This window comes from Schistocerca gregaria, chromosome 1, assembly GCF_023897955.1.
Source record: "Schistocerca gregaria isolate iqSchGreg1 chromosome 1, iqSchGreg1.2, whole genome shotgun sequence".
NCBI classification, from domain to species: Eukaryota; Metazoa; Arthropoda; class Insecta; order Orthoptera; family Acrididae; genus Schistocerca; species Schistocerca gregaria.
This window is the reverse complement of record NC_064920.1, coordinates 767,851,029-767,864,347: the sequence shown is the minus strand read 5'-3', so window position 1 is coordinate 767,864,347 and position 13,319 is coordinate 767,851,029. Positions and strand designations below refer to the sequence as shown.

Genomic DNA, 13,319 nt, shown 5'->3' with positions numbered 1-13,319 from the left:
TGAATTGGGATTACATGTAGACCTGGGGACAGTATGTTTGTATGATTCTCATGTGAACAACATCTTAAAAGTGCAATTTAAAGGTTTGGGTTTCCTTTTGACATTTTCTGCTCTCACATTAGACTCACCTATGGTGACTGGATAGAAACCTTAGATCTGCTTAGTGATTTTATGTAGGATCATAATTTTCTTGTGTTCTTGGAAAGATCTTTCACTAAGGTATGACAGTGGTAGTTGCTGTATGTTTCATGCAGTGTTCTTTTTACAGCCACACAAATTTCTACTAATTTTTGCCTGGCATCATTTGTGTATTCTCTTTTGAACCGAGAGTGCAATAGCCTTTGCTTCCTCAGCATTTTCCGAATTTCATTGTTAATCATGATGGGTCTGTTCCAGTCTTAATCCATTTGCTCTGCACATGGTTTTCCAGAACACAATTTACAGCCAGTTTAAACTTTGTCCATAATTTCTTATATGTCCATCATCTTACCTCATTATCTAAGTAGGATGCTACCAATTGCTTACCTGCTCTTTCTAGTAGAAATACTCACATAGCCTCCTTGATTTATTTAATAACTTTGGTTAAGCATAGTCACGTTATCATCGTCACTCAGCTCTCTCTTTCTCTCTACCTCTCTACTGATGGCATCAGTTAGGTCAGACCTGTTTGTAGCTAGAAGTTCAAAAATATTTTCATTGCATGTGGACCATCCAACTAGCTGCTGAAGACACATTTTCAGAAAATGTGTTCAAACATACTTGGCAACATTGTATGTGTGTATCCCCTGCAGTGAATCCATAGACATCCCAGTCTACACTCGGTAGGTTAAAGTTGCCTCCAACTAACATTGCATACTCTGGGTACTTTCGTACTGCTAACCATAGACTTGTCTTTAATGACTAAAACTATCATGTTGGACAGTTGGGTTTCTGCCAGTTATTTACGTATTTCGTGCACGATATTTAAATGATTTGCAGTCTTCTTCAGATATTATCTGATATTGCTTCAGTGTGGAACAAGTCTGGTATTTATGCCTATGTTGTGCTAGGCTCTCCGTCTGCGATCTATGTCACATCAGGCGCTCTGTCCATGGTACACACTGACCAATAGCAGCCACTGTAGAGCTTTCTTGTAGCCCCTGTGCATGTGATTTATGGTTATTATCCATTGTCAGTCTTGCTATGAGGTTCTGAATGACGTTCAAGTCATGATACACATGTTATCTTCCAATTGTTGTCACTGAACCCCTCCTGTGACCTAGGATATTCTATTACCCTGTTGTGCTGTGCCAGGCATTCTGTCCTAGGTCTGTGCCTGTGAGGAGTGGCTGAAGTGTTATTTTCAGGCCACTGGTGTTAAGATTGCCACTTGAGACTTGGTGGCAAGTCCTCAGGTATTGGGTCTGTTGTCCGAGGTCCCGAGGTATCGTTTCATGTGCGTCTTTCGTTACATGTACTGGGAAGTTGTCTCTAACTCCATCTTTAACTTGTGTTCCCTGAGGTCTTGACGTCGCCTCATACATCCATGTATGTGTGTGTGTGTGTGTGTGTGTGTGTGTGAGAGAGAGAGAGAGAGAGAGAGAGAGAGAGAGAGAGAGAGAGAGTATATACCTATCCTTTTTTCCCCCTAAGGTAAGTCTTTCCGCTCCCGGGAGTGGAATGACTCCTTACCCTCTCCCTTAAAACCCACATCCTTTCATCTTTCCTTTTCCTTCCCTCTTCCCTGACGAAGCAGCCGCTGGTTGCGAAAGCTCGAAATTCTGTTTGTGTGTTTTATTCACTGTGCCTATCTACCGGCGCTTTCCCGCTTGGTAAGTCTTGGAATCTTTGTTTTTAATATGTCCATTATGTAGGTTTTTTATGTCGATAAATCCCCTTCCTCCTTCCTTTCTGCTTAATGTGAATCTTTCTGTTGCTGAATGTATGTGATGTATTCTATATTTGTGGCATTGTGATTGTGTAAGTGTATTGAGTGCTTCTACGTCTTATTATTATTATTATTATTATTATTATTATTATTATTATTATTATTATTATTATTTCATCTTCTCCTCCCCACCCCAGCTCAACGGATTTGCACATACATTCTGCCAACTGGTTAATGTGCTCAGTATGGGGTGTGACAACCTCAGGAACCAATACAGGCTTGACAATGACAGGACATGTTCTGAATGATGTCACCAATCTCATGTTGAAACAATGACATCCATTCTTCCTGCAGAGCTGCTCACAAGTCTTGAAGAGTTATTGGTGAATGCCGACGTGACACAGTCCGTCCCCCTAGTGCATATCAGATATGCCCTGTGGGATTCAAATTGGGAGAGCGAGCAGGTCATGCCATGTGTGCAATATCTTCTGTTTCCAAAAAACATCAACCACCTACGCGATCATCCATCAATATGAAGTTTGGGCCCACGGCACCTCGCAACTACTGCGCATGAGATCCCAATGTCTCCTCACAGCGCCTGTCAGGAGATAAATCTTGCTGGCTCAGCGGTAAAATTTCAAGAAGAGGTGTTAAAGGTATCAACATAATCCCTGTCCACCCCATTAGGAATTCTCCTCAATATTAGTCTCCTTCCACAATGTTTGGGTCCTGAAATTGTGTTCGAAGTGCCCTCCAGATGTGAAACCGTCGAGAATCACTATCCAGACCAAATTGGTACTCACTTGTGAAAAGAACATTGCCCCCCCTCCACCCCCCCACCCCCCACCCCCATTTGACCATCCAGGTTGCATGTTGATGGATACACTCTAGGCGTTCCCTTCTGTGAAGACATGCCAGAGGTAAACAGAAAGCAGGTCTTCAACAATAGAGGCCACTCTGCTGAAGCCTTCCATACACCATTTGCTTCATTACAACACGTCCAGGGAATGCTGCAAGGTCAGATGACAGTTGCAGTGCACACTGGACTCACATTAGGGAGGACGACGGTTCAATCCTGTGTCCAGCCATCCTGATTTAGGTTTTCCGTGATTTCCCTAAATCGCTCCAGGCAAATACCAGGATAGTTCCTTTGAAAGGGCATGGGCGACATCCTTCCCTAACCTGATGAGACCGATGACCTCGCTGTCTGGTCTCCTCCCCCAAACAACCCAACCCCAACAGTTGCAGTGGAGTAGTAAGGCAGTACTGTCAAGCCTATACAGGCAAATAATGGTCCACTCATTCTGATGGCACATTATGCCATCAAGCCGCATCAGTTTGCGACTCCCCTGCTTCCATTCTTCCTATGGTCCTCCATAGCAGAGAGTCTGGCCTTCCGCTGCAGTGTGTCTGTAGGCTCTTCTTTGTGCCATATGGCAATGTCTCTGACTGTGTACACAGCGATTGTGGATGTGGAACTACCCTGCAAACACTATCCTGCTTGATAGGTGCCCTGACGTCACTGCTGGCATAGTTGACCATGGATTAGAATGACATCTTCGCTGCAGAACACAATTGTAATGATATATGTTGACAGTTTGTATAATTATATTGTGAATTAGACACAGGACGAGGAAACAGCAATTTTTTGCTTTAATTTTGGACACCAGTGTAGTTCATAGAATGGCTGAGTTCTAAACAATGCTCAGCAATCGCTGCTTGTCTCAGTCTGGTGTGCCTTTGGTGTTCTTTGCACATGATGTCAATGGTCTTAGTCATCTGGCCAATGTATGACATACTACATTCACATGTTATGTGGTAAATGCCCAATTCCTGGAAACTCCGTCATCCTTCACACTCCTTAGCAGAGCCTTAATCTTGACGGGTGGATGGGACACGCTCTTTTATGTTTGAGAAGAATTTTGCTGATTTTGGAAGATGCAGGCCCAACATATGGCAAATGTTCAACCTTCTTCTTTCTTCTTATACCTCTGGTGGGGAAACTGGGTGCAGAGCCTTTTGAACATCTCAAATATCCATTTTTGTAGAACACAGATCTTAGGTGTTCTGTCTCTGTCCTCAAATTGTCAGGATCTGACAGAGTTCGTGCCCGGTGAACCAGAGTTCTGGGTACACCATTTTACTGTGCTGGATGGTGGCAAGTGCTGGCTTGCAGGTACAAGTCAGTGTGATTGGATTTGTGGTACACACTATGTCTGGAGATACCATCTGACTTCCTCTTGACTAGTACATCTAGGAATAGAAGCAATTGGTGCTCCTCCAGTTCCGTGGTGAATTTAATGTTAGGGTGGTGTCAGTTTAGGTGGTCCAACAAAACATCAAGCTTTTTCCTCACGTGGGGTCCATGTAACAGAGGTATCGTCCACCTAAAAATCATATTGGTTGATCTGGGGCTGATGTAAGTGCCTCTTCTTTCTATCTCCATAAAGAGATTGGTCACCACAAGTGGGAGGGGGCTGCCCATTGTCAGCCCTACCATTTGCTTGTAGAATTGACCCACATTTAGGAAGTATACGAGGTCAGTATGTGCCTGAATAAGTGTGGGTGGCTGGCAAAAGATCCAACAATTATCTTGATTTCACCTAGACCTGTTATACATGACCAGTTTAACTTCCAACTCAGATTCTACCCAAAATAGAGGCAATATTTTTGTCAACTGCAATGAATGCTCCTCCTCTGTCTTCTTGATATACATTCTGTGAATCAGTGAATATATCGGAGCTCTCCATCCTGAGAATAATTTGAGTGGGAGAAATTTCCTGGAGGGCGGTAAATAAGGTCATTTTGTTATGAATACACCGGCAATTTACTAGTTAAACTTGACAGTCAAAGTTTCGTTACTCTGACTGCTGTCTGATTTCACTACCTGTGTGTCGTATGGCAAGCATTCATTAAAGTATCTTAAACGACCTGTAGCACTCCACAAGTATTCTGCTATCTGAATAGCTGCTTCCTTTTTGTAGTGTACCCCTGACCTATCAAGGAGACTCTTACAATGACCTCCTATTAATGCAGGTCCAAAAATCTACATCCAAGACAGTCACAGAGGTGACGAAGCCTTTGGTTGAGACCTTCCAATCAGCTCCAAACCAAAGGAGCCTGATCAGATCAGTGAATTATGCTGCAAATTGTGAACTCCGATTGCATCCCTGTGCAAAGCCAGAAGTCTTCACCACTTTTGCCACCTGTCTGTACAAACAGGATGGTCTCTGAACCCAAGCAAAAGGTGTCATTGGTGCCAACATGAGACACAATGTGCAAATGACTGCTCCCTGCACACTTGATAGCCACGGGCAAGGACTCATCTACACCTCAGGTGACCCCCCCCCCCCCCGGCGAAAATGTAGTGTGCACATTAGCTTTCTTCTGACCCTCAACATAGACACTGGACTCGCATTCGGGAGGACGGCGGTTCTATCCCGCGTCGGGCCATCCCGGTTTAGGTTTTCCTTGATTTTCCTAAATCGCTCCAGGCAAATGCTGGGATGGTTCCTTTCAAAGGGCATGGCCGACTTCCTTCCCTAATCCAATGAGACCGATGACCTCGCTGTCTGGTCTCCTTCCCCAAACAACTCAACTCAACTCTGACCCTCAACACTTGTTTCTGTAAGGGGCTCCATAATGCTACTTACATTATTGATGGAACCATCCCACCATTAACCTTAGAAACTTTGGAAAACGTGGATAGCCACAATAGGTATGAACACCATTCCTCCTGAATGTAATTCCCCCCCTCCCCTGCGGGTCCGGGGGTTAGAATAGGCCCGAGGTATTCCTGCCTGTTGTAAGAGGTGACTAAAAGGAGTCTCACACGTTTTGGGCTTCATGATGGTCCCCTGTAGGGTTTGACCTCCATTTTTCAAATTTTTTCTGGAGAGCAAGCCATTGGGGAAGGTGCCTTAAATGGTACATCATGTCCATCATGCACTGAGATCTATCACATCCTTCATCAACATGGATCTCCACTTCTGCTCATTCTCCAACTCCTGGGTGCAGATTTTTCCATCAAATGTGCAGTATCATTTTCTACACTGACGGTGGTTGGTTATATTCCCCTGACCATACAGGGATCGCTCTGCTGATGCCTGCGCAGTTAACTCCCTACATATGCCAAGGGGTAGATGCCCATCCCCCTGGGGCATCGGGATTCCCGGCAATGGCCGTCCTGCCAGGTGGCCTTTGCTGCGGCTGGGTGTTGCCCATCGGGAGGGCCCCTTGTCAGAGTGGGTGGCATCAGGGTGGATGACACGTGATGAATCGTAGTACATCATCTCTTGCTAGTGGTCAAACACCAGCAGTATCTAAGCGTTCACAGTCTGAATTCAATGCACAGAAGTATGACCCCAAAATATTCCCCTCCCTGGTCACACTACGGGGGGTACACCAGGCTAAGGATGGCGGCAGCTCTTATTCGCCCCAGAACCTTGTATGTTCGAGAGCTGATGGGGAATCTTTCACGACAATGAAGCCCCAGTTTTATATTGAGCATTTAGAGGCCAAGATTGGGGAGGTGGAGGGATTCTCCAAATTAAGATCTGGGTCAGTCTTGATCAAAACAAGATTCTCTGCCCAGTCATGGGCATTAGTCGCTTGTGAGAAGTTCTGTAACCATCACATCGCAGAAGCACTTAAATGTTGTCCAGGGTATCATATTTCACAGGGACCTTCTTTTGCAGTCCAACAATGAGCTGCATGCTTATTTAGAATGCCAAGGTTTACAATTCATTTGGCGTGTCCACTGGGGTCTGAGGGTTAATCAGGTTGCAACCGATGCCTTCATCTTGGCCGTTGAGGGTGCTGTATTACCCAAGAATGTCAAGGTGATGGTCTACTGCTGTGATGTAAAACCCTATATCCCTCCCCTAATGCTGTACTTTAAATGTAGGAAGTTCAATATGTCTTCCCGCTGTACTTCCAGTGTCACATGTCGAGATTGCGGACGCCCATCACATCCCAATATTCCATGTGCCCTGCCTCCCATCTGTGTCATCTGTGGAGAGCACCATTCGCCTTGCTCCCAGACTGCAGGATTCTCCAGAAAGTACGGAAAATCATGGAGTACAAGACCCTGGAGCTAAGAGGAAATTTGAATGCCTACATCCTCTACACATGACATTGTCTTACGCTGCCACTACAACAGTTCTAGCCCCATCAGCTCCGCCAACCTAAGTCACCTCTCAGAGCCAGAAGACTACACCTAACCCCTGGATGGTGGGGGGCACTTCTCTCCCTGTTGTTCCTGCACCACCAACTTCAGGAGCAACACCTCTCCAACCATCGGGTACATCCATCTCCACTTCCAAGCCGGAGAAGCGTACAACTTCTTCAGCTGCTCTTGCTAGGAAGGGGTCCCTTGGGTCACTCCGTTCCCAGGTTTCTGCTAGTGGGAAAGATGACACCCGCCAGTGACTGAAGAGCCCAAAAGCATCTGGTCGCAGGGCTTCACGCTCATGCTCCATCCCAGGGATTGAATAAGTGAAAGGGAAACCCAAGGAACACCAAGAAAAATCCAAAAGGAAGATCCCCAAGACCAAGGGAATTGCCGTGACGCCCACACCACCGCTACCTCCAAGCTCTGTGTCTGCGGATGAGGTGGAGATTCTGTCGTTCACAAGTATCTACATCTCCCTGGACCCTCAGAGAAAATGGATATAGACTGCTCAGGCAAAAAGTCGGTGGCAGCAGATGACCCTGAAGCGTAAACTGCCTCATTGAATGCTCCGTGCCTTCTCAGTCTGACGATAATGTCATCCTCCAGTGGAATTGCAGTGGCTTTTTTCCACTACCTGGCTGAGCTACGGCAACTGTTAAGCTTTACAACCTCTTTCTGCGTTGCCCTCCAGGAATCCTGGTTCTCGGCAATGCGGATCCCTGCCCTCCACAGCTATAAGGGATATTACAGGAACCATAGCGACTGTAATCGAGTGTCAGGTGGAGTTTGCATTTATGTCCTAAACTCAGTCTGTAGTGAACCTGTGCCCCATCAAACACCCTCTTGAAGCTGTGGCTGTCAGAATGATGACGACACAGGAAATAACTGTCTGTAATGTGTATCATCCTTCAGACGGTGTAGTATCCCTGAATGTATTAACTGCACTGATTGATCAACTCCCTAAGCCTTTTAATGCCCATAACCTCTTGTGGGGTTACTGTTTCAGTTCGACCTCCACCTCTTAAATACTGGGGTCACCAAACATTTCAGTGTGGCTTGAGGTAGTTACTCGGCCATTGGTTTCTCAATTTGTAGCCCGGGACTTCTCTCATCTATCCATTGGAGAGCAAATGACGACCTTTGTGGTAGTGACCACTTCCCCATCTTCGTGTCACTGCTCCGGGGGGAAGCCCATGGATGCCTGCCCAGATGGGCTTCAAATGTTGTGGACTGGGAAACTTTCACCTCTGCTGTCATTGTTGAATCTCTCTCACTTGGGAACATCGATGTGATGGTTGAGCAGCTAACTACAACTATCGTTAAACGCCGGAAGCAGGAGTGTTTGGAGAGATGTCTCAACCATTGGGTGCCATACATCACTTTCCCAAGTCTGGGCAAAGATCAAACGTGTTTTCAGGTACCAGACCCCAACAGGTGTTCCCAGTGCACTTTGCTGAGCACTATGTTCTAGCCTCTGCATCGGAGAATTGCCCCCCAGCCTTTCGCACTCTCAGACAGCTGCTAGAAGGGAAAATCCTCTCATTTACTACACACCAGAGTGAATCCCATAACGCCCCATTTACAGAGTGGGAGCTCTTCAGTGCCCTTGCCCATTGCCCGGACACAGCTCCTGGACCAAATCAGATGCACAGTCAGATGGTTAAACATCTCTCATCTGACTACAAGTGACATCTCCTCGTCATCTTGAACCGGCTCTGGTGTGATGGCGTCTTTCCATCAGAATGGCAGGAGAGCACCATCATTCCGGTACTCAAACCCGGTAAAAACCCACTTGATGTGAATAGCTTTCAGCGCATCAACCTCACCAACTTTCTTTGTAAGCTGCTGGAACATATGGTGTGTCAATGTTGGGTTGGGTCCTGGAGTCACTTGGCCTACTGGCTCCATGTCAGGGCGGCCTCCTCCAGGGTTTCTCTACCACGGATAACCTTGTGTCCCTAGAGTCTGCCATCCAAACAGCCTTTTCCAGATGCCAACACCTGATTTACAAAAAGCGTTTGATGCGACCTGGCGACGTCATGTCCTTCCCACATTGTACGAGTGGAGTCTCAGAGGCCCACTCTCGATTTTTATCCAGAATTTTCTGTTGCTGTGTACTCTGTGTCCAAGTTGGTGCCTCCAATATTTCCATCCATATCTAGGAGAATGGGGTCCCACAGGTCTCTGTACTGAGTCTCTCTCTATTTTTAGTAGCAATTAATGGTGTAGCAGCAACTGTAGGGCCATCCATCTCACCTTCTCTGTATGCAAACGACTTCTGCATTTCGTACTGCTCCACCAGTACTGGTGTTGCTGAGCAGAGTCTACAGGGAGCCATCCACTAGGTACAGTCATGGGCTCTAGCCCACGGTTTCCACAAAGTCATGTGTTATGCACTTCTGTTGGCATTGTACCGTTCATCCAGAACCAAAACTTTACCTTAATAACAATCTACTCAATGTAGAGGAGACATATCGATTTTTAGGACTGGTTTCTGATGCCCGATTGACTTGGCTTCCTCACCTTCATCAGCTAAAGCGGAAGTGCTGGCAGCACGTCAGTACCCTCCGCTGCCTGAGCAACACCAATTGAGGGGAGGTGCAGATCGCTCTATGCTGCTGCAGCTCTACAAAGCCCTTGTTCAATCCCATCTTGACTACAGGAGTCTTGTTTATGGTTCAGCGGTGCCCGCAGCATTGCGTTTAATCGACCCAGTGCACCACTGTGGCGTTCACATAGCAACAGGAGCTTTTTAGGACGACTCCAGTGACCAGCGTCCTTGTGGAAGCTGCAGTGCCTCCATTGCAGGTTAGGTGTGCGCAACTGCTGTCCAGTTACATAGCACACATTCATAGTTCTCCTGCGCATCTGAATCATCGTCTCCTTTTCCCACCCACGGCAGTTTATCTCCCGCATTGGCGGCCCAGGTCAGAGCTTCCAATTGCAGTTCGTGTCCGATCCGTTCTTTCAGAACTGGAGCCCTTGCCTTTACCACCTATACTTGAGGTCCATTCGTGTACACCTCCATGGTGTACACCTAGGCCGCAGCTTCGCCTGGACCTTTCACATGTCCGTGGTTTACACTGATGGCTCAATGGCTGATGCTCGTGTCATCTTCGTGTATGTCCATAGAGGACATATTGAACATCATTCCTTGTGGGATGGCTGCAGTGTTTTCACTGCCGAGCTGGTGGCTATATCTCATTCTCTTGAGCACATCCGTTCCTGCCCTGGGGAGGTGTTTCTTCTGTGTTCTGACTTCTTGAGCAGCCTACAAGCTCTCGACTAGTGCTATCATTGTCATCCTTTGATAGCAACCATCCAGGAGTCCATCTATGCCCTGCGACCATCCAGGAGTCCATCTATGCCCTGGAGCAGTCCGGTTGATCAGTGGTGTTTGTCTGGACCCCAGGTCATGCCGCAGTCCCGGGCAACGAACTTTCAAATAGGCTGGCCAAACAGGCTATTCGGAAACTGTTTCTGGAGATGGGCACCTCTGAACCTGACCTGCATTCTGACTTATGCCGCAGGGTTTTTCAGCTTTGGGAGGCGGAGTGGCAAAACAGTACGCACAACAAACTGCATGTCATTAAGGAGACTACAAATGTGTGGAAGTCTTTCATACGGGCCTCTCACAGGGAATCAGTTGTCTTCTACTGGCCCCGCATAGGCCACCCTTGGGCAACTCACGGTAACTTCCTGCGCCATGGAGACCTGCCTCAGTGTCATTGTGGTGCCCGATTGACAGTGGCCCATATTCTGGTGCACTGTCCCACTTTGACTGCTCAGCGACGAAATCTTGCATTACGGGACTCGTTGCCACTCACTTTATCTGACTACGCCTCATTGACTAATTTAGTTTTGTTTTATTCGTGAGGGTAGTTTTTATCATTTGATCTAAATTTTAATACACGTCCTTTGTCCCTCTGCCCTAGTGCTTTTGGGGTGGAGGTTTTAATGTGTTGCAGCGTGTTGCTTCTCCTTTTTATTCTCGTGGTCAGCCAGCCACTGTAATCTGCTTTCTTGATTTACTCTCTTCTGTTTCTAATGTCTTTTTGTTTTCTTGTCCTCTTTTGTTCCTTTTAATGTTCATTGGCTTTCCTTTGTTCTTGTGGATATTCCATTTTGTGTTATATGTCTCGTCTGTTTTATTCTCACACTTGTGACATTGTTTTATTAGGAACAAGGGACCGATGGCTCATAGTTTGGTCCCTCCCCCTCTTTTTAAACCAACCACTCAACCTCCTGAATGTGAGTCGAAGGCATTAACAACACCTTAGCCACCTCGCTCAGTATAAGTGTTTGAAAGAAAACCACATGTACTTTGTCTGCAAAAGTATAATTGATACATTAACTAGAACATAATACTTTAACAATAATACGGAAAGGATAAATTGTTAATCAACACACAGATGAGACATTGAGTCGCAGGAAGGTACAAAGAAAAGACTGCTCAAATATTAAAGCTTTCGGACAAAGCCCTTCTTCTGCAGTAGAAAACACACACACTTTCACAAAAGCACAGTGCTCTCTCTCTCTCTCTCTCTCTCTCTCTCTCTCTCTCTCACTCACACACACACACACACACACACACACACACACACACACACACACACACACGTGGCCAGTTTCTAATTTTGTATGTACTTCTACACACTTGCACTTGTTGCCTCATTAAGTATTAGTCAGATAGTTATGTTGTAAATGAATTTCTGTAATCAGTGAGCTGTTGACATTATTTCTGATGCAGTTTTTGTGGTTTGCAGGACTTCCCTATCCTGTGCCAGACATGTTTGGGTGATAATCCATACATTAGAATGGTGAGTATACAGTGTCATTGACTTGCTGCATTAATCTCTCTACATGCACTCTTATTGTAACCATTTTGTATTTATTGTAGTCTTCCTGTTCTTCTGTTTTAACATTGCTATTGTTTGTTAAAAATTCACCGTCATTAGTATGACCAAAGCTGTTATTGATGACCTTTTTTTGCTCTCATTTTTTCTTTCTTTCTTCCTCTTTTTATTTCAGTTTGTTGGCCTAGCAGCAATTATTTCTGTGATTACAAATAAGTTTCAGATATTTTAATTCTGTCATCGCTGACAGCATGCTGTGAATACTGTGCATATCTTAAATATGATTATGTGAGGCTAGAAGCTCTCAGTTTCTCATTAAAACAGTCAAAAGGAAACATGCCTCTCTCAACTGACTTCTGAATAAATTTATCAAAGGAACTTGATGTTATCATGCAGAAAATCTCCATTCATGTGTAGGCCCATTTACAATTCAGACAAAAACATACTTCAATTAAAAGTTATACATACATAAATAAAAACTGAGATTTCTTGAAATCAGTTTTAATTGATGTGAAAAGAAAATACCATTTTCAAAAGCGGCGTTGGATCACTATGATAGAACACACAAAAGTATCATTAATATATAGTAAGTCACATTTGCAGCAAAAATACTGATTGACGACATCCACCTATATTAATTTTTTATTATTCATACTCTACCGTGTTATATTACATGCAGTCAGATATGATGCACACAGAAAAGTAAAATGTATTGTACAGTTACTTCAGATATACACTGCACTGCAACTCATCTTTACCATTTCAAGGTATTTTGCATTGACCAAATTGTCATCTGTTGCGACCATCAAATGAAGCATCAAGATCTGCTTCATGGGACAGAATTGACTGAAAAAATTCCTGGACCACCTCTAGACACAGTGACTGGCAAAGCCGGTTGTTTTCTCTATATACAGGTTGATCATGGAGCCTCAGCAAAAAATAGTATTCACTTTTCAATAGTCACAATGTGTAATATGTGAGTGAATATGAACTAAGTATTACCATGCTTAAAAATAGGTCTAAAACTCTGCCACAAGAAATGTATTTTTGTTTATTTTATTTGAATGTCTAGTTCCCTAGAACTCAGTTGCGGAATCAGTCCTCATGGTCATGGAACAAGTCAGTACACAAAATAACACCAGGAAAGTTTATAATAAATAAAATAAAATCTTATGCACACAAGAAGTTGCTGGGAATATATTAGCATAATTATCAATATTATACAAAAATTTGCTTAAATTTCTTCCAGGAACTTCCCCACAAAATAGAAGATGAGAGATACAAGGAAATTCTTCAATTTAGATATGAAAATGCTGGGATTACTGCTAAGATTCTTTATATTCTTGTGGTAGCACATTGAAAATGGATTCAGCAGAGTACTGTACGTCTTCCTGTACAAGAGGCGAAGATAACATGTGAACCC

General features: G+C 44.8%; 1 protein-coding gene across 3 annotated transcripts in view; it reads left to right on the top strand.

Moving 5' to 3' along the window:
- LOC126268188 (pre-mRNA-splicing factor RBM22-like) overlaps positions 1-13,319 on the top strand; it is a 42,328-nt gene that overhangs the window by 3,389 nt on the left and 25,620 nt on the right. For all 3 annotated transcript variants that reach the window (XM_049973798.1, XM_049973807.1, XM_049973816.1), the window contains one exon: positions 11,807-11,860. In XM_049973798.1, the coding sequence (XP_049829755.1) occupies positions 11,807-11,860 (54 nt within the window). The remainder of the gene's footprint in view (positions 1-11,806; positions 11,861-13,319) is intronic.